This window comes from Microcebus murinus, chromosome 25 (genome assembly GCF_040939455.1).
Source record: "Microcebus murinus isolate Inina chromosome 25, M.murinus_Inina_mat1.0, whole genome shotgun sequence".
NCBI lineage: Eukaryota > Metazoa > Chordata > Mammalia > Primates > Cheirogaleidae > Microcebus > Microcebus murinus.
In genome coordinates, this window is record NC_134128.1 from 21,941,885 (window position 1) to 21,962,483 (window position 20,599).

The 20,599-nt window shown below is 46.5% G+C and overlaps 1 protein-coding gene across 1 annotated transcript in view; it reads left to right on the forward strand.

The window, feature by feature from the left end:
- Positions 1-20,599, forward strand: part of SFMBT2 (Scm like with four mbt domains 2) — a 168,461-nt gene that overhangs the window by 9,713 nt on the left and 138,149 nt on the right. Inside the window, exons 2-3 of the mRNA XM_012741235.3 lie at positions 10,527-10,678; positions 20,026-20,120. Coding sequence (XP_012596689.1) covers positions 10,579-10,678; positions 20,026-20,120 — 195 coding nt within the window. The 5' untranslated portion in view covers positions 10,527-10,578. The remainder of the gene's footprint in view (positions 1-10,526; positions 10,679-20,025; positions 20,121-20,599) is intronic.

Genomic DNA, 20,599 nt, shown 5'->3' on the forward strand with positions numbered 1-20,599 from the left:
TAAACCATTGTCTGATGGTTAGAGTGAACCAAGTCTTGGGATTTTCAGACACCCTATTTCTGGTTCAGGGCTTTTTGTGTGAGCCTGGGCTAAATCTCTTCAATCTTCAACCTCCCCTATTGTTGGACATTTCGTGTGATGGATGGCAGAATAGAATTCTTGCTAGGTACAAACATAGTTTAAAAGCACATTTTAGGCCGGGCGCTGTGGCTCACGCCTGTAATCCTAGCTCTTGGGAGGCCGAGGCGGGCGGATTGCTCAAGGTCAGGAGTTCAAAACCAGCCTGACGTCTCTACTATAAATAGAAAGAAATTAACTGGCCAACTGATATATATATAAAAAATTAGCCGGGCATGGTGGCACATGCCTGTAGTCCCAGCTACTCGGGAGGCTGAGGCAGAAGGATCACTCGAGCCCAGGAGTTTGAGATTGCTGTGAGCTAGGCTGACGCCACGGCACTCACTCTAGCCTGGACAACAAAGCGAGACTCTGTCTCAAAAAAAAAAAAAAAAAAAAAAAAAAAAAAAAAAAAAGCACATTTTAAGGAGTGGAAGGCATGCCTACCCAAGCTTTGTGGCACATACACTATCTTTTTATTAGAGAAAAATCTGACCATTTTGCAAGGTGCACACTCAACAGTTGCGGAGGAAGCATTTGCGTTGGCAGTTGTTTTTCCTTTTTGTCATCTCCAGATTGGAGAAGATAGTTTCTCTCCAGATGGGGTTTTTCCTTTTTTTTTTTTTTTTAATGTTCTATACTCAGTAGTAGACACCTCGCCTGTGCACTAAACAAATGCACTCCCCAGGCATGTGCAACAGCAGAGGGAACCTGTCACTAGATATAAATGGTACCCATCGATGCGTGGCTTAGGTTGGAGTTCTTCCATTAAAAAAGGCGGACGTTGGTCGGAGATGGTTCCAGACAGCTGTCCGGTTGGTATTCTGTTGGAAAGAGACACACTGCTTCTGCGGAGAGCTTGGAGAAACCTCGCACGGAATGGAGTGTTGGTTTTGGGCGGGGTAGAGTGACAGCGCGGTGGCAGCCTCCCGAAATTGAGGTCGTGTCATGCATGGTGGTGGTGTTTGCATTCGTACCTGCTGGGAAGGAACTGGGCTCACCTTTCTAAGGGCAGTGCCCGGGGAAAGAAGGCTGTTAGGAAGGAGATATTTGGGAGGAAGACCAGGGCTGATCATGACATATTTTATTTTACTTTATTTTATTTTTTGAGACAGAGTGTCACTGTGTTGCCCGGGTTAGAGTGCCGTGGCGTCACCCTAGCTCACAGCAACCTCAAACTCCTGGGCTCAAGCGATCCTCCTGCCTCAGCCTCCCAGGTAGCTGGGACGACAAGGCATGCACCACCACGCCCGGATAATTTTTTGTATATATATATATATTTTTTTTTTTTTTGAGACAGAGTCTCGCTTGTTGCCCAGGCTAGAGTGAGTGCCGTGGCGTCAGCCTAGCTCACAGCAACCTCAGACTCCTGGGCTCAAGCAATCCTGCTGCCTCAGCCTCCCGAGTAGCTGGGACTACAGGCATGCGCCACCATGCCCGGCTAATTTTCTATATATATTAGTTGGCCAATTAATTTCTTTCTATTTATAGTAGAGACAGGGTCTCGCTCTTGCTCAGGCTGGTTTCGAACTCCTGACCTTGAGCCATCCGCCCACCTCCCAGAGTGCTAGGATTATAGGCGTGAGCCTCGGCGCCTGGCCTCCCAGCGCCTCCCATGAAAGCTTTTGTGACCCAGCTCTGACGGTGGCCAGCAGCCCCTTTTTGGAGTCTCTGTTCCATCCTGACGGGTGCTGTATTATCTCATCCTGCCACATCCACTGGGTTTTCCTTAGGAAGGTAAGTGAAGACCCACGTTCCCTGACATGCTTGAGTGAGAGGTGAGAGTGAGGAAGCTTCTAGAACTGTCCCTCTCTGTTTTACAGCTGAGAGCAGTGTTGCTTGGGATAGTCAAAAGGCCAGGAGCATATTCCGGTGCACGAAAAATGCACGAATATTCCCTCTATAAACCCGGTCTCCGGTAGTCCCTTGTAGAGACCCTTACATTTTCCAAGTTCTTTTTATCAACCAGAGTGAGTTAGGGTGTTTTTATTGACTTTGCATAATGACTCCAGTAAAGAGTAAACTTACTTCATTCATTTCAATGATACAATTTATAAAATTCTATGGGTACCTTAATTTTAGGAGTGAATCAGTTGCTTAAAAGTAAAATAAACACCTGAAACGCCCTACAGTTGTGGTGGGAACAACCACCCCCGGTCAGATTGCTGGGCTCTGCAGCCCGCGGGCTGCCCTCTATGAGGTCTTGGTGCCGGCGCTGTTCATGGTTGGTGTTTTGGTTGGCTGTGGGAGGAGAGACTTTGTTCAGGTGCTTTGCACTTCGTGGCATCTCCCAAGCATCATTCCTGTGCGTCTGTCTGTCTGGCTTGAAGTGATCAATTCATAAAATGCACTCAGAGAATTAGGCGCTGGTTACTAGGCACTGGTTACTAGGCATTATCGACGCACGTGGCGCTTACAGAAGGCTGCCTTGTAAGTTTCTTTACTTTTTGAGTTCTCATAACTGTACATACCACACATGGTCTAGTTTAGCTAAAATGACTTATATGCATATGTGCAGAATGGGAGGCACAAATCTAACGTAGACTGTGAAGTTTCCTTAGCTTCGTTACGAACTTGGGTTGCTGCTTTAGTTTATTCCTCTCAGTATTTGTAGCCATCGGGGAAATCTTATCTTTGGGGTTTGTCCAAGATGCCCAAACCAAGTGCGACTACATCCGTGCTAATTCTAAATCTCTTGATTTTTTTTAAATAAAGCCCCAGGAACAGCCTCGGCCATTTGCTTACCCAAGAATGCTGTTGACTTTTGTGGCATGGATGTTAATTTCTGATGGTAGAAATCCTCTATTGCTACTTTGATGCAGAGACCTGCCCTGCAGAAGTAATTAGTTGCATGTTGCAAAACCTCATCCTTCTTTGCAGCAAATAAATAATTTGCAGGTGAATGGTAAATAAATGTCCTTTCATGATGGTGCATTTTGAGTTTTTTCTTCTCTTGAGCAAGTAACTTGGAAGGCTCTTTCTCGTTTTGCACGTTTTTGAGCAACGATTTCACTGTCCTTATACTCTGGTGTAATATATGCTATTTGCCTGGGAGGGTGAGAGGTGACGTGAAAACCGTGAATTAGGAGCCATAAAATGCTATTATTCTGGGACCAGGAGGCTGCTGCCAGCCCTGGTATTTATTCCTTAATCGCCTGTTAGCCCCCAACATATCTTATTTCCTAGTATTGCTGTATGAATCTGATTGTATAAAAAAAAAAATTAGCATTTCTTAGGCCGGGGCAGCAATTTGTGTCAGCTTTCAATCCATTTTGAGTGCAAACCAATGAAGCCTGGTTGGAAAACCGGTGAGTCAATTGCTGTCCCAATCAAGGTGAATCAAGCTCTGAGCCATGCGGTGAATGGCAAGATTCCTTGAACCTTCTGCCCTGGACAATCAGTTCATCTCTCTTGATGGTAGAAGGAGGCGCAGGGCCTGTCTCTTCTTAGAGAGGCTGGGAGTTGGTTGGTGAGCGTGGGGAAGAGATGTACTTCGACAGGCATTATTAGCAGAGTGATCTGGGTGACGGCGTGAGGGTAAATAGAAGGGAAGGAAGGTCGCCTTGGCACTTAAACCGCCGCTTTTCATCTTGAAAGCCATTTGCAGACATGGTTCTTCCAGGTCCTCCTCCGATTCCAGGCTGTCATCTTCATGTTGCTTCTTAGGAACCATGGGAAGCAATGACGTTCAGAGACCGACTTTGGGTCCAAAATTTGGTTGTAGGAGCCTTCAGAAGAATCCTTTTGAGATAGATTTTTCTCATGTTGATTGAAATATTTTGAAAGGTCCTAGCTTACATTCCTGTGTGCTCATTTTGAAATTCCTGGAGTGTGAAATGAAACAGCTTTCTCTGTGGTTTAGACATGCTAGATTTTTCAAGGGTTGCCTATAGCAGTGTGTCTGGAATTTCACGAGCTTTTAGTTTAGACCTTTGCGTTTTTATTTTCGATCTGGGGCGTGTTATCTTTTCTGAGTCACGTAAAAAAGAAAAAAAACAAACACAAAAAACAAACGACTGCAAACCTTTTCCTGTCTCAGGGTAGCAAGCTTGAAATTGAGTATGTTGTTAATTAGTAAAAATGCGATTTTCTTGAACTACGGGAGGGCAGGTCAGTTTGGAAGGTCTGAGTCATTAGGGAGCTCTAACGCTAGAGAGTCCGTCCTGGAGTAGCCCGAGTTGATGCATGGAGCTAAGAATGCTTTCTAATGCTTAGGTAGCTTTGTTAGTGCAGCATAATGTCTCACTTTTTCATCTGAGTTTGGATAGTTCCAGTTGCACAGTGATAGTTTAACATTTACCGTGTCTAATGAGACAAAATGAAGATGGAAGAGTGGTATATTAGAACTAGCTTAAGGGAAGAAGAGAATGAATCGACTCATGCCTGGAAATCTGAAATTGGAGCTGGACTCATCGTTATTGCTTTGGATCCAAGAGGGAGATCTTATTCATTCTAGCCCACGTTTGCCTCATCTCAGGAAAGAAACTGGATTGTGTCTCTTTGGGATGCTTGATTCTGAACCAGTGACAGGGAAACACTAAGTCCTTTTGTACTGGAATGTGGGAGACAGACTCCTCTGAGTCATCTGACCAAACTTAAGAGCCAAGACTTAAAGTCACCAAGATTGGGGGTTCCTCCCTGGATGACCAAGCAGGTCTCTCTATACGGTGATTCCTGTAATCAACAACCTCCACCGACTGCTCAGAGACACCACTGCATCAGCCTTTTAATTCCCCACTCTGAAACGTGAGTGAATAACAAAGTTTTACCAGGCTACAGAGGGAAGCATCGAATGTAAAAAGTAGAGACCAAAACAAACGAGAGAGACAAAAATAACTTCTGTGAAGGACAGAAGAAAATCTTGCAGAAAAGATCATTCACAATCTCCGGGATATAATAGAAGGTTGTGCATCCATGTAGCAAGAACAAGATAGGAAGAAAAAAGGGAATATCATGAGAATTAAAGAGAGTTTTTTTGAAATTAAAATGAAACACTCAATAGGAGAGCTAGAGAGAAAGTTGAGGGAATATTCTGAAGATAGCTTAGAAAATGAAGTGTTAGAAAGTAAAGGGAGAAATTAAGGAGATGAAGGAAGTCCAGCATTGGAGTGTCTGTTAGAATGAAAGAGAAGATGAAGATGAGGATATTAGCAATAAGTCAAGAACATATCTTAGAACCAAAGAACATGCATTTCAATCTTGAAAGGCATCACTCAGTGCCCTCAAACCCACAGATTACCACCAGACTCACCATTGTGAGATTTCAGAATGTTAACAGACCCTTCAGTTAGGATGGCATTAGATTTCTCAACAATGGAAGCCCAAAAGCAATGGAGGGAAGCCCTCAATTCTGGTGGAGCATGTTTTTCCTACTTAGAATTTTTTTATCCACCTAAACTGTTGCTCAAAGCACAAGAGTATATTAAAGACATTTTCAGCCAATTTTCCGCATAAATCCTTTCTTAGGAATCTACTGGAGAATGTGCTCTATCAATAGGAGAGAGACCACCAAAAGGGAAGAAGATAAGAGATCCTACAAAAGATGAAGAGGATGTGAGTGAGATCTCAGGATAACACTTGTGTTCCAGGCACAGAAGCAGTTAGTCTAGGTAAGAGCAGAAAAGAAGGCCCTAGTAGACATTACTTGCAGGTGAAATTAATAAAATACCTATATACCTCAATTTATGGAGAGTTTGTGGAAAATTTGGATTTGTATCCATGATAAATATGTAGAAAACTGGAGACCTAGAAAAAAACAAAACAAGACCATTATTAAGTACCGGGAAAAGTTGTGTAAGAAAGGAGAAGTCATCATAGTACACTATGTGGCTCAGCTGTGTCATATCGACCAGGAAAATGAGAGCACCAGGAAGGGATTTGGGGGAGTGTGGCATTTCATGGAGTAGTGGTTCTCAAAGTGTAGTCCCTGGACAGCAGTGTCCGCATCACCTGGGGACTTGTCAACAATACAGATCATCAGGCATCCTAGATCTTCTGAATTGGAACCTCTGGGGGTGTGACTCAGGAATCTGCATTTTGTTAAGTCCTACAGGTGATTATTCCATACCTTAAACTTGGAGAAGCTCTGCAGTTTGATGAAATCATAAGTGATGTGAGGTCCCCTCTTTTCTTTAGCGGTTAGGCTTGATATGGTTGATGCTGATAATGGTGAAAAAACCCCACACCTTAGCGTTCGGCAGTAGAGCATTGGTAAATAAATTACCTTATGCCACCTACCAATAAAAAAAATTTACACTCCCATTTCTAGTCATGTTTTCAATGAATCTTAATGACACGGGGAAAATGCTTTCTGTGTAAGGTAAAATGAGAAATGGATTAAAATTCTAAATTCTATATGAACTGAAAAAAAAAAAGCCACAGAGATAAACTACTAATATCAGTAGAAGATATTATCAGGAGAAGATACTGTTAAATATAAAATGATCCCTGGGTGTTAGAATTACAAGTGACTTTCCTTTATTCCTTTGTGATTTTATTTTCTGGGGTGTCTACTGAAAGTGTGTCTATCTTTTATGGGAAGGAAGAAAAAAGTAGACATTGTTGAAAAAGTCAAACGTGTGACACTTTATTTGCCAAAGGGAGTGAGTTTTGCAGCCACATGGGTGGACAAAAAGGAAGTCTCTGCGTGGAGTTGCCCCTTGTCCTCGTGGAGTCATGTGAGATTTCGGTCTGCTTCGCCTTTTGGGAGCGTGCTCTTTGGTATTTGTATTGTCACCCTGCTTAAAATGATGGATTTGGTGCATTTAAGTCGAAGTCTTATTTTACAATCCCAGATTACCTTCCCGTAGCATCTGGGTGGAGGCGAATGGACACAGTTGAATCCTTGAGGAGCCGTAGAGACCTGAGCAAACTTTCCCCCCTTTAAGACGTGTTATATAAGCCACTGATACTTAACTGGTTTATTAATAGCTAGTTACATTCATGGACTCCCTTTTTTATTTTTTATTTTTTCCTTTACAGAAAATCTTGGTACCTGATGACATTTTTGAGGTGGAATGGTTTCCTTGAATTTATAAATAAATGAAAAACGGAAATAATGTGACTTACCTGTAACAGCGATCTAAGGTTGCTTCTCCTTTGAAATTGTATTTATATAAAAACGCAGCACATTCCATACAAACCCGTGCTGTGTTAGGAAGTTTGCCACGAGTCATTTGTGGAATATTAGGGGGGAAACTGTTAGGTCTCCTGTTCAAGTCTCTTAGGTTTAAACATTCTTGTGTTTTCTTTTAACTAGCTTGACATTATTACATTTGAAACTTTTAAGAGAGCCAAGAATCGATGGTTATTTAGGACATGTTCCAGACTCCGAAATTCAGCTTATGGGGTGCAGGGGTCTAGCGTGCTCTGTCCAATGTTGCAGTTACTAGCCACGTGTGGTTATTTAAATTCAAATTCATTAAAATTGCAATGCAGATCCTCAGCTGTACTAGCTAGATTTCGAGTGCTCAGTAGCCACACGTCGCCAGTGGTTACCGGGCAGGTGTAGTAGAAAGTTCCATTAGACAATGCTGGTCTTGAGATACTCAAAATTACACAATAAGCCCCCGATAATTTTTGATTAGTTTAAGAATAATATCTAATGAGTGTGCTTCCTCGCTCATTTTACTTCCTAACGAGGCTTTGCTTAGCCTATGTTAGTTAATATTACTTATATTCCTTGAATACGCCTCAAACGAAAGGGAGAGGCACGAGTTTTGAGAGGGGAGCAATGCTTTACGGCATTAAATTTGGTTCAGATAAAAACGGATACTCGGAATGCAGAAAATACACAGTTTTCTTAAAACACCTGGTAGATCCGTCGGATTTTAGATCTGAAAAGGGCCGCTGGTGGCGTCTAGTCGAGCCTTCTCATTTAACTGAGGAGACTTCGGAGGAACAGAGAGGTTGAGTAATTTGTGCATGTCACATGGCTACAGAATGGCCTGGTTACTCCCTTCAAGAAATCTGAAAGAAAACAAAACAATCCCCCCACCCCCTGCCCCAACACGACGTTTCATTGAATTTTAATATTTAACTAATGAATTTATAAATGCATCTTTTTCTAAATGCTTACACAGTAAATGGGTTTATTCAAAAAGAATACTTTTTTTTTTTTAAGTTTCGGATCATTCCTGCGTATACCGTATTTTCTTACATGGTCTTAGATTTAAACTTCTAGAGGGCTTGGATGAAGGTGCTTAACTTGCCTTCTCTATTGTGCCTGCAAGTGCCATAGTGAGTGTGTGTACCTGGCTCTTTGGGCTTGGTATTCACCTGTCCTTGGTGTGATTTTTAAACAGACCAGAGAGGCTGGGTGCCTGCAATCGTAGCACTCTGGGAGGCCAAGGTGGGAGGATTGCTTGAGGCCAGGAGTTGGAGACCAGCCTGAGCAAGAAGAGCAAGACACCTGTCTCTGCAAAAAAATAGGAAAATAAGCCGGGCATGGTGGCGCTTGCCTCTAGTCCCAGCTGCTCGGGAGGCTGAGGCAGGAGGATCGCTCAGGCCCAGGAGTTTGAGGCTGCAATGAGCTATGATCACGCCACTGCAAAAAAAAAAAAAAAACAAAAACAAAAAACTGGGGAGAAACCATTTTGTTCCTAATCCTCTGCCTTTGCTGCTTGTAGCTCCCACACGTCCTGGCCAGTCTTGACCGGAGATTTTGTACCATGGATGTGGGCTTTTAGCGCCCTGTGCCCTCGTGTTTCCATCAGACAGTGTGATAAAGCCCCTGTGCTCTGGGTGTTGAATGAATGAACGATAATCTTGTCAATCAATCCCAGGTGCTTTATGTGTTGTATTGTTTTTCATTTGCTTATTCATGAACCTGTCTTTGTAGCCGTAAAAGCCTAGGCTGCTGTTTCATGAACCAGTCTAGGTATTTTTATAGCTCCTATTCTAAAATAGGTATTTTCCTTCTTTGTTATTTTATTTATTTGTTTTGAGACAGGGTCTCCCTTTGTTGCCCAGGCTAGAGTGAGTGCCGTGGCGTCAGCCTAGCTCACAGCAACCTCAAACTCCTGGGCTCAAGCGATCCTCCTGCCTCAGCCTCCCGAGTAGCTGGGACTACAGGCATGCGCCACCATGGCCAGCTAGTTTTTTCTATATATATTAGTTGGCCAATTAATTTCTTTCTATTTATAGTACAGACGGGGTCTCGCTCTTGCTCAGGCTGGTTTCGAACTCCTGACCTCGAGCAATCCGCCCGCCTCAGCCTCTCAAAGTGCTAGGATTACAGGCGTGAGCCACCTGCACGGCCCTTCTTTGTTATTTCGATAGAGAAGTAGCTTTGTATCTTCTCCACTGTGTCTGGTGTCATAGTTTATATACGACAAGTGGATAATTAAACCCGTGTTGCATGCAGTTCCAGTGCTGTGTACCTGGGGCGTTTCCTGTCTCTTGCTGTCTCTTCCTGGCAGCAGTCTCCAGTTTTTTCCCAGCCATTGCACAAGCGGTGAACGCATTCTTGGATGAGCCTTCAATTTTGGCGAAATCTCCTAACGTGTGTGTGCACACGTGCGTGTATTTTAAGAAGGATGTGGTATTCCTAAAAGACATCTAACTAGTTTGCGAATTGCAGAATATCCCCCTGAGAGGTATCTTCCACTGTATTCTTGCTTTTCTTCCTCTATACTTGACCTGTCGCTGATTTAAAATCCTGTGTATATATGAAGCAAAAGAGGGCATGGAATGAACGAGAGATTTACAGACACCATGTCGGTTCCGGCTGCTCCTGGTGTCTCTGGGCTCCGACGTCAGCGAACTGGACCGCAGGATGCCGTGAGAACGAGCTCTCCGCTCTGCCTCTTTTTGTCACGTTGGAAGGCAAGTCGACGCCTGGCAGTGCTAGCGCAGGGAACAACGTCTTTGTCCCCGTTTTCCGGTTTGCACAAAAGCACATTCTTTGCAAACTTCGTGGATACTTCGTGGTTTTGCAAAGAGACCACATGGGACACTGGAGGCCTTCGTCGCTGAGCCGTGTGGTGCGGAGCCCGCGTGTGCGAAATGCTGAGGTCTCGGGGGGTGTTGCCGCTTCACAGCATGGAGCAGGGGCTGGCCTCCCTCCCCGTTTCCAGGGTGGGCGGGGGAATAGAAGCGTCCCTTCTGTTCGTTGGTGAAAAGTGTGCCCATCTCAGAGGTGCCAGTGACCCTCTAGAAAACTGGTGGTTTTGCTGCGCCGCGACCTCTGTCGTTGACCTTGGACAGAGGTGCGCCTGAGTCTTCATTCCCCGTATTGTCTCTTACCCACCTCGCGTGCCATCCTAAATGTCGCAAGGAAGTGGCGGCAACACAGATGGGATAGCGTCATTTTCAGAGAGTTGCAAAACGAGTTAATGTAATTGATATAATTAAAGAGCTCTGACCTATTTATTTATTTATTTATTTCCTTTCTTTTCGGTTGCTCTTAGGTAGTTCTTCCCGCAGGATGAACTAAGAGAAGGGGCCACTCACTTGGCGGGAATGGAGAGCGGTTTGTCAGTCTCCAACATGCAGGACCCTTCCCCTTCACCCTTGGAAAAGCAGCCTGGTTCGGCCAACGGAAATGGAGACCTTGATTCAGGTAAGGTTTTGTCTTCTAGATCCACCTGGCTTTTGGAATGCATTGACCAATATCTTCTGAAATCCAGTATCCTGAAAATGGCCAGGAAACAATGAGGCAACATTTCTTCTACCTAGATCTCACATTCTGCGTGTTCCTGGCGTTTGCTGTCCGATCTATTCATTTATTTATTTATTTTAGAATCAGGGCCTCGCTTTGTCACCCAGGCTAGGGTGCAGTGGCATTGGCATAGCTCACAGTAACCTCCAATTTCTGGCCTCAAACAATCAATGCTCCCTGCTCATTCTCCCCAGGAGCTAGGGCTACAGGTGCATACCACCATGCACGGCTAATTTTTTATTTTATTATTTTTTTGAAGAGACAGGGTCTTGCTGCTGTGTTGCCCGGGCTAGCCTTAAACACCTGGCCTCTAGTGATCCTCCCGCCTTGGCCTCCCAAAGCGCTGGGATTACTGTTGTCAGCCCCCGAGCCCAGATTGCTGTCCTGTTGAAAAGGCTATCGCAGCTTTAAAGTTACTGCAGGATGTGGGTCAAACGAATATTCCTATACTAAGTATAGCAGGGTCGATTATAGCGAGATGACACATCACTTGAAAATCTCGGTGGCTTAAAGCGGTAAATATTTATAAATCATTACAGCGTCTCCAACAGACCTCACTGTGCGCCATCCTCCAGGGTCGGCGTGTCAGGACTGGGAATAGCAGGGCAGGAGGTCTTGAGCCAGCCATTCAGTGGTCCAGCTCAGGGACAAATGGCTATCTTTGTCCAGCTTCCCTTGACCAGGAGAAGTTGGTCATAGGTTTGTGTCACAGCAAGGACGACAGGGAAATAGAATGCTCTCTCATGTGTCAGGGAGAGACAGGAGAACTGGGTCTGCCTAAAAGAGGCAAGACGTGTGCAAAGGGTTGAGCATGTCTTTGGGAAAAGTACACCGTGTGAAAGAAACTTAGGTCGACAGGGTCTTCAGTAAAGTGTTTCTCCCTTCAAAAAAATCTGAAAAACCAAAACAATCCTCCCCAACACAACCTTTCATTGAATATTAATATTTAACTGATGAATTTATACATGCATCTTTTTCTAAATGTTTACACAATGAACGGGTTTATTCAAAAAGAATACTTTTTTTTTTTTTTGAGACAGAATCTCACTCTGTCATCCAGGCCAGAGTGCCGTGGCGTCAGCCTAGCTCACAGCAACCTCAGACTCCTGGGCTCAAGCGATCCTCCTGCCTCAGCCTCCCGAGTAGCTGGGACTACAGGCATGTGGCACCATGCCCAGCTAATTTTTTCTCTATATATGTATTTTTAGTTTTCCAGATAATTTCTATTTTTAGTAGAGACGGGGTGTCGCTTTTGCTCAGGCTGGTCTCGAACTTCTTAACTCAAGCGATCCTCCTGCCTTGGCCTCCCAGAGAGCTAGGATTACAGGCGTGAGCCACTGCGCCTGGCCATGGATTCCTTAGTATGTTGAAAGAGGTTACTATCTGTTTCAAAGTCAGCTCACTTGTCCCCCGTTAAGATTTTGTACACATACAGCGTATGCAGAGAAACGTCTTCTCCTACAAGTAGAGCCCAATCATTATCGCCCGATAGAAATACGGAAATTCTTTTCTGAGAAGGCAAAGTCCCATAGACTAAAGGGTCATCCTCGTTATTCTGCTTTTATTTAAGTACAGATCTGTCTTTTTTTGCTGCATGACGTTATTTTTCCATGTTTTTGGAGATCCGTATTTTTTTTTGCCGTGACCGTATTTTGTTGGTATATGGTCCGCACACATGCTCAAAGTCTATCACTTCGTCGTTCTCCGTGGTTTATGTTTTCAAAAGTGCATTAAGAGCCAACTCTGTGTTGGCTTTTCGTGTTCACACAGCTGCTGTGTATCTCGCTAGCTTGAGTAGATCCTGAGACTCATTAATGGTAACCTGGTGTCGGGGAAATGATTTGTGCTGACATTTCCGTGGGGCCGAGTCTGTGTGCTGGGGACTCTGAGAGTCAGAGTCATCGTGTCCGTGGCTGGGGGGAGGGTCCGTGCCACGAGCCCCCGTGGACCCACTTCTTGATTAGTCCCTTGCTCTTGGGGGAGGGGCACGGCCTAAAACACACAAGATGTCCAGATCTTTAATAGAAATAGTATTTCTCCATAGCTCTAAATTATCTTAATGGTTTTCCTTGGAGTTCCTGTGTATGCTTGTACAGGGAGGAGAGTTTTAGATGACACTACAAAGACAGACACTTTTAAAGCGGAAATAAATTTAAAGCAGGGTGCAGGCCGGGCGTGGTGTCTCACGCCTGTAATCCTAGCTCTCTGGGAGGCCCAGGCGGGAGGATCGCTCAAGGTCAGGAGTTCGAAACCAGCCTGAGCAAGAGCGAGACCCCGTCTCTACTAAAAACAGAGAGAAATTAATTGGCCAACTAAAAATATATAGAAAAAATGAGCCGGGCATGGTGGCGCATGCCTGTAGTCCCAGCTACTTGGGAGGTTGAAGCAGGAGGATTACTTGAGCCCAGGAGTTTGAGGTTGCTGTGAGCGAGGCTGACAAAACAGCACTCTAGTCTGGGCAACAGAGCGAGACTCTGGCTCAAAAGAAAAAACAAAAAAAAGCAGGGTCTAAGACTTGGGAGAATGCAGAGAGAGGCTGACTTCATTCTAGAAACTCAAATCTCATTTTGAGTATTAAAACTGTTAATCAGATATGATTCTTCAAGGAGTTTTTGATTATTTTTTTTAGACCAATTAACCCACAAATGTTTTCAGTGCTGGAATCCCCTGTGGGGATATTTTGTTCTGGGGCCAACGGGGGCGTGCTTGGGGCTGCTCAGATTCTTAGTGCTCAGGGGCTTTCCTGGGTGAGAGTTTGGGGGGATTTACATGTCCCCTATTCCAGAGAAGGCCCAGCCGGCGTTCTCCAGCTGGTTCTGTTTCCACTGTTGAATGAGGGACGGTGGATATGAGCACACGTTCAGACGATATGACAGGCATCACAATTTCAAGCCTTTTACTTGAGTTAACTCAAGTTCACCCTGCCACCACCCACTGACATAGCTGCTTCTATTATCCCGTTTTCTGTCTCACTCTGTTGCCCGGGCTAGAGTGAGTGCCGTGGCGTCAGCCTAGCTCACAGCAACCTCAAACTCCTGGGCTCAAGCGATCCTCCTGCCTCAGCCTCCCGAGTAGCTGGGACTACAGGCATGTGCCACCATGCTCGGCTAATTTTTTTTTTTTTATATTTTCAGTTGGCCAATTAATTTCTCTCTATTTTTAGTAGAGACGGGGTCTTGTTGTTGCTCAGGCTGGTCTGAACTCCTGACCTTGGGCGATCCTCCTGCCTCGGCCTCCCAGAGTGCTAGGATGACAGACGTGAGGTACCATGCCTGGCCTTATTATCTCCATTTTATACATGGGTGAGATGGGTGGTGTATTGGCAGCAGGATTTAACCTCAGGCATCCCGAGATGCCCCGTCAGGGGTGCCTGCCCCCCCCCCTTCAGCGCAGGGACGAGTCATCAGGAAATCCTGACACACACAGACAACATGCGTGCACACACATGCACACACACGTATTATAGGACAGAGGCACATGTCTGATTCTTTGCTGTTCTTTCCTGCACTCCGCCTGTCCCCTGTCCCCGTGCTACCTGATCCATCACTGCGTCTGCCCCACAAGTGACTCCGCCTGCGTGACAACCGCTCTTCTCCCTGAGAAAGTTGTGGGGTCAAAGAATGGGGAAAAAACCTAACCCTGTTGCTCTGGGGTGTTTTTCTCTTGGGTTGTTTATTTCTCCCCACCCTGCAGCCCTGCCTCTGTGATGCCTTGTCAATGAGGATTCCTGGAAAGGAAAACTTCAGCTGAAAACTGCAGACTCTGGGTCTCATTTGCAGGGTTGTTTTCTTTCCCCCCCCCTTTTTTCCTAAGGCAAGCTCACGTCGGAGCCGGGGTTCATAACGGGCTCCCGAGTCCTGTAATGGGCACGGTATCCCATTTCCTCCTGCTCCCAGGAAGGCCGGGTGAGTGCGTGGCTGACAGGAGCACAGGGAGGGAGAGGAGACGGAGCAGACGCGTCCTCGGGTCCACGGAGAAGAACGTGCCCCAGGGTCCCCCTGCCGGGGTCCTGAGTGCCGCGTGGCCGTGGTCAAAGCTAGCAGAGCAATAGGCGAACGCAGCGGTCAGCAGACTCCTGGGCACGGTTTCTGCGGGCCTGCCAAGTGTCACTTCCTGGTGAGGACTGCAGATAAAGCCGTGTTGCCCATGTAGAGCCTATGCGTAGAAAAGAATCGTGCAGGAAACCCGGGCTGGATTCTTTTTTTTTTTTTCTTTTCTTTTTTTTTTTGGCGTTGGGATTATGTTAACTGGAGAAACTGCACAGTCTCTTCTGTTTGGGAAGGAAAGGAATCAACATTCTTCTTAGAAAAACTCAGACCTTACCCTTCTTGCTGGGAGCTAGTTCTATGGGGCTCAGGGCTCTTCCTTTTTTTCCGGAACCTTCTTTGAATAGCTGCGGCTTCCCCTGGCTAGCTGAGTTTTTCATGTTTTGGTTTTGTTTGTTTTTTTTTCTCCTTTTCCTTTAGAAAAACTCTGGCCATCTGGGTAGTGGGGATAATCAGGAGGACCTTGGTGTTAGGAGAACTGTCCCCGCCTGTGGCATGGTCCTGCCTTTGTGAGTTTAGGTCTAGGGTCAGCAGTGGGCAACTGTTCCTTTCTGTCTATACCGTTGGTTACATGTACTCACTCACACCTGAACTAGCGTCTAAATCTCATGGTAGTAAGAAGTGACTCTCCGCGTTTAAAATAAGAAAGATTTCAGTGTCTTTCTTTCTTTCTCTTTGCACATTTAAAACAATTATCTAGCACATCTCAGAAGGTGCTCAGTAAGAACTGGGTTCGCCCTCCGTCTGCCAATTCTCAGTTCCCTTATTGGGTACTGGTCTCAGGCTTTAATATTCAGCCTTGCGAGGCGAGTCTCACTTCAGATTGTAAGACTGTCCAAACTCAAGATTTTATTACTTAAAAACTAAAAATGATGTACGGGGCCGCTTGTTTGTCCCATCGTTCACTGCGGTGACTTCGCTTGTACCCCAGCTTCTAGTAAGGTATGCTTTCTACGTTTATCAGGAAACAGTCTGGTCCCACAAATAGCCTTTTCTGTTTCCTAAAACTGGATTGCTGCTAACGGACACGCCTGTTTTCTTCTAAATTGTGAAATTTCCTCAGCCGCGCTGCATAGCGGGGTTTCGTGACATCATGGGGAAATGCCTCCCGCGGAGAGGGGGACTGTCAGAGTTTCCCTGGTAAAATGTTTATGGGTTTAAGAGGTTTATGAATCACCCATAAATATTTGCACTGGGTTTATGAGACCTCTCCTCATAAACATTGTGTGTGTTTATCTATTGCCAGTTTTGAAACATCTTTAGGGAATCAGAACGTTCAGGGCACACAGACCTCAGGAAGGCTTGTGTGCGACAGATTTTAAGAGACTGCATTGCGTTGACCCTAAATTTTGTTCCTGACTTTGCTGAAACAGCATGGAGTCATCAGAGCTGGGCATAAAAGGTTTTTTGATTTTTTTTAAATCCCATCCTGGGCTGGCGTTTGGAGTACTTTTTTTTTTTTTTGGAGACAGAGTCTCACTCTGTTGCCCAGGCTAGAGTGAGTGCCATGGCGTCAGCCTCGCTCACAGCAACCTCAAACTCCTGGGCTCCAGCGATCCTCCTGCCTCAGCCTCCCTGGTAGCTGGGACTACAGGCATGTGCCACCATGCCCGGCTAATTTTTTCTATATATGCTTTTAGTTGTCTAGCTAATTTCTTTCTGATTTTTTTTTTTTTTAAGTAGAGACGGGGTCTCGTTCTTGCTCAGGCTGGTCTCGAACTCCTGAGCTCAAATGATCCGCCCTCCTCGGCCTCCCAGAGTGCTAGGATTACAGGCGTGAGCCACTGCGCCTGGCCTGGGGTACTTTTTAAAGTGTTTTCCTTAGGCCAGCAGAGAGTAACAGGGCTAACTGTTCTTCCTCATGCCTGCCGGGGGGAATCCAGCATCACCATCTGACCTCATGGTTAGCTTGACCGCGTACATGAGTATATTCTGAAGTGTCGAGCCCGTTCTGCTGGGAAGAAATGTAGTTTGTAACGTATTAATGTTTGGTGGGAGCACAGTTTTTGGTAAAATATTAGTAGCATAGATTAGAATTGCATGAAGAATAAAGAACCACAACCAATGGTCTCAAAGTGGAAGCTGAGAGATTTAGGGTCCGGTCGCCCCTGATTTGAAGGGATAGCATCGTGGAATCTTAGTGGGTTCTGTGACTCGGGGTGCTAAGGGCTCCCACCCCAGGTGCTGGTGGCAGCAGTTTCTGACGGTTGAGCCTCAAATCAGATGTTTCTGATGTGGAGGAATGACTCGCTCAACAAGACGGCCTGCTCCACCTTCCAACAGTGTCCTTCTTGGGAAGCCTCTTGCCTCCTTCGGCCCAGGGCTGAGGTTCACGCCGACGTCTTCTCCCCAGTTTCGCAAACCGGTTCCGGGGGTGCAGCTCACTCTGTTGTCTCTGTCTTAGCCGCCTCCTGTGTCTTCTCTTGGCCTGGTTTTGGCTGTGGAGTGTTTGGATGCTCACCAACACGGAGAGGCACATGGGTCAGCCTGGAAGTGTCCCCCGGATTCTGCAGGTGGAGGGACGGGGCCCTGGTGGTTTCTGATGGCAGGTGCAGGCAGGAGAAGGGGGGAGGAAGGTGCTTCATGAGAGCCCCAGCTTTGACAAGTCAGACATCCTGGGACGGGCTCCTGACTCTGGACGGGGCAGCAGCGGCTCTTGGTGACTCCCTCACCGTTCTGAGCCCCTGCGATGGCCTCTGTGAGCGTCTTGTCCATCAGGGTTTTTGGAAGGATTCCGAGGCGTTGCAGGGAAAGTGCTGTTTTAGTCCACTTTGTGTTGCTATGATAGAATACCAGAGGCTGGGCAAAGAGAAGAGGTTTATTCGGCTCAGGATTCTGGTGCCTGGGAAGTCCAGGATGGGGCAGTCCCATCTGGAAGGGAGTGGGCTTGGGTGGAGAGATCACATGGCAAGAGAGGAAACAAGAGAGAGAGAACGAGGGAGCCAGCCAGACTCTTCACCAGCCGCTCTCTGGGAACTAGGCAATTTCTTGGAGAGCCAGAAGCCACCCCTGCCGCAGGGCATGAATCTATCTCTGAGGGACTGCACCTGTGACCCAGGCACCTCCCACCAGGCCCTATGTCCCTGCACTGCCACAGGGAGGGTCACATTTCAGCTTGAAATTTGGCAGGACAGGCTGTGTCCGAACCACAGCAAGCAGGTGGCAGAGGACCGACGCCCAAACGGAGCACGGCTCTCAGGACCCTCCAGGGAGCATGGTGGTTTTGTGGAGCTGGAAGAGTCCACGACAGCTAGCACAGGGAGGTTGCAGGGCGGTTCTGGTTGAGCTGAGACGAGACAAGGAGGGTGGAAAGAAATTCTGGACTTTCTCTGCAGCAAGTTTGCTATCCTCGGTCACTGTGACACTGGCCCGGACACAGGCACATAGATGGTGGTGAACTGATGCCTCTGACTAGTACATGAGGAAGCAAGTTTGGCAGTCGATGCCTTGTGCTGTGCTGTTTTTTTTGGGGGGGGGAGTGTCGTGGGCAGAATCAGCAGGTGCCCTGCCTACCCCGGGTGTTTTGCAGAAGGTGACACTTTGAGTGTGCTGCACTATGTCTTCAAAGCTCAGATCTCCCTGGTACCACCCGTCCTTGGCTGGGGGCTGCAGGACCCGTTGCCTTATTTGGGGAGCACATTTCTGCCTGAAGAGCTTCAACCCCGGGGGGCGGGGGGACAGGATGTTGGGAGAGCCACGAAAGCGATGTTTTCTCATCGGATGGCTTTTTCTTTTTTTCTTGGACGTTCTGTCGTAAGTCATTTAACTGGGGTAAAACTGAAGGAGGTGATTCTAAGCAACTTCGGCTTAGAAGGCAAAATCCAAGGTACCTTTCACTTTAGCATATTCTGACTTTGCAAAACATTATCCTCTTCCAATTTCTGAGACGATGCAGAGTATCAGGAGAGAATCATGCTTCCTGCTTACAAGTTAAAATGTTTTAGTAGAAAAAAAGGTAGTGAAAGCCTCCAAAATAAAAAAATAAAATAAATAAAATTAGGTACAGACCCACCTGTCCCTAATTCTCCTGCCGCCTGGACAGGATAGGCAGCATTTCTGCACTGACTGTAGGACTGAAGGCAGTAGTTATGCTTGGCCAGTGAAGTAGGCTCTTGCTTGTAGAAAATGCACAGGCTGAACCTCAGCATCCACTGAGCAGTGTTGCAGGAGAGAACCCACATTTTCGAAGCTCTCATTTGCTTGTTTGGACAACTGCTCCTGTTGTATGTTTGTTCCCTAACGACAGCCTTGCAAACAGGCTAAAATACTCGTGTACACCTTATTATGTCTTTCCATTTGAAACCACGACATCCCGTCTACTACGATATTTGTCCCTGAAAATGTGTCATTTGGTGCTTTTCAGTTGCACAGATTACATCTTACTGTACGTAAGCCTTAAAAGTTTTTGGGAATTTGCGTGGTCTGTGCACATTTCGAGTAGTTAGGATTTTAAGAGCCGGGGTGCACGTCTGATTGTGTTTCTGTCTGCTCCGTGGGGTCGGAGTGGCACACGTTCTGTGGGTGCGTGCCGCCGTGTCTGGCCCTGAGAGCTCTCTCTCCCCGCAGCAGGCGAGAGTCGGGGATCCTGGACGGGGAGGAGGTGTCAGTTGCTGTCGCTAACTTGCCAGAATCCTTCTAGGCATCGTTTTTTTTTTCTTTTTCCTTCTTAAAAACGACATCAGAGTCAGCGCTTTGTAACGTTCCTTGTGGCATTGACAGGCAAGTATATTATTTTATAATCTCCAGGTATAGGAAGAAGCCCGGGGAGAGACGGCGCTGGTTCTCTGTAGACATCGTGTGTATTCAGTGCCAGACAGTTTCCAGCACCTTCTTCTCCCACCTTCCTGCAGGCTGGCGCATCCACCGTGGCGAGTTTCAAGCTAACGCACGCGCAGGCATGCAGCTGCTGTGCCTCGAAGCGAGCCTCGTGCCATCTCCCCAGGAACGCTTCCTGCAGCTCTTAATTTCGTCTGGGCCGCCGAAGCAGAATTTCCCCAGTGGTTCCCTTTCTTTAGTCAGCCTCTCTAAGATCAGCAAAGTGAAGCTCCTCGAGGAATTCAGCAGCGGGATCCTCCTCCTCGCCGACAGAATTAGCTTATCCTCTTTGCACACGAAAGGGTTTTCTGGTCTCGGTTGAAGGCTAGCCCCTCTTTCCCGCCTTTGCTCCAGCCTTGATATTCTCTTCTTTGGTTTTCCCCGCAGAGGAGGGCTCCAGCCTGGAGGAGATCGGCTTCAACTGGGGAGAGTATCTGGAAGAAACAGGCGCCAGTGCCGCGCCGCACACGTCGTTCAAACACGTAAGTTGAGGCTGCTCTTCCCTCCCGACCTGCGTCTGGGGAGGGGGGTGGCAGGGGAGGGTTTCTCCAGGGACAAGCCGGAGAACCGATCCGAAGAAAGGCAGTGGGAGGAGGGACATTCTGCCCAGGTTTCTTGGGATAAAGAGGGACGGTCCTTGGAAGTCAGTGTGGTTTTCACAGATACCCGCAGGGAAAATGAGCCACAGGTCAGATTCATTTGAATAAATAAGCAAAAAGCCAACAAGCTAGGCAAGTGGGTATAATGTGTAACGTCTTCTTTGTAGGTGTGATGCCTATTTATTTTCATTTTGAATTGATGTTTTTATTTTGAAAGGACCTGTAAAAGTTTTTTAGCCATTTGTGGGCAGGTGAGTCATAGCACAGGAAATAACCATTACATGTGCCGAGAGCATTTGGAGCCAACCAACCAAAAACAAAGATTCCATCGATAGTATTTATTTGCAAATAAATGCAAATAG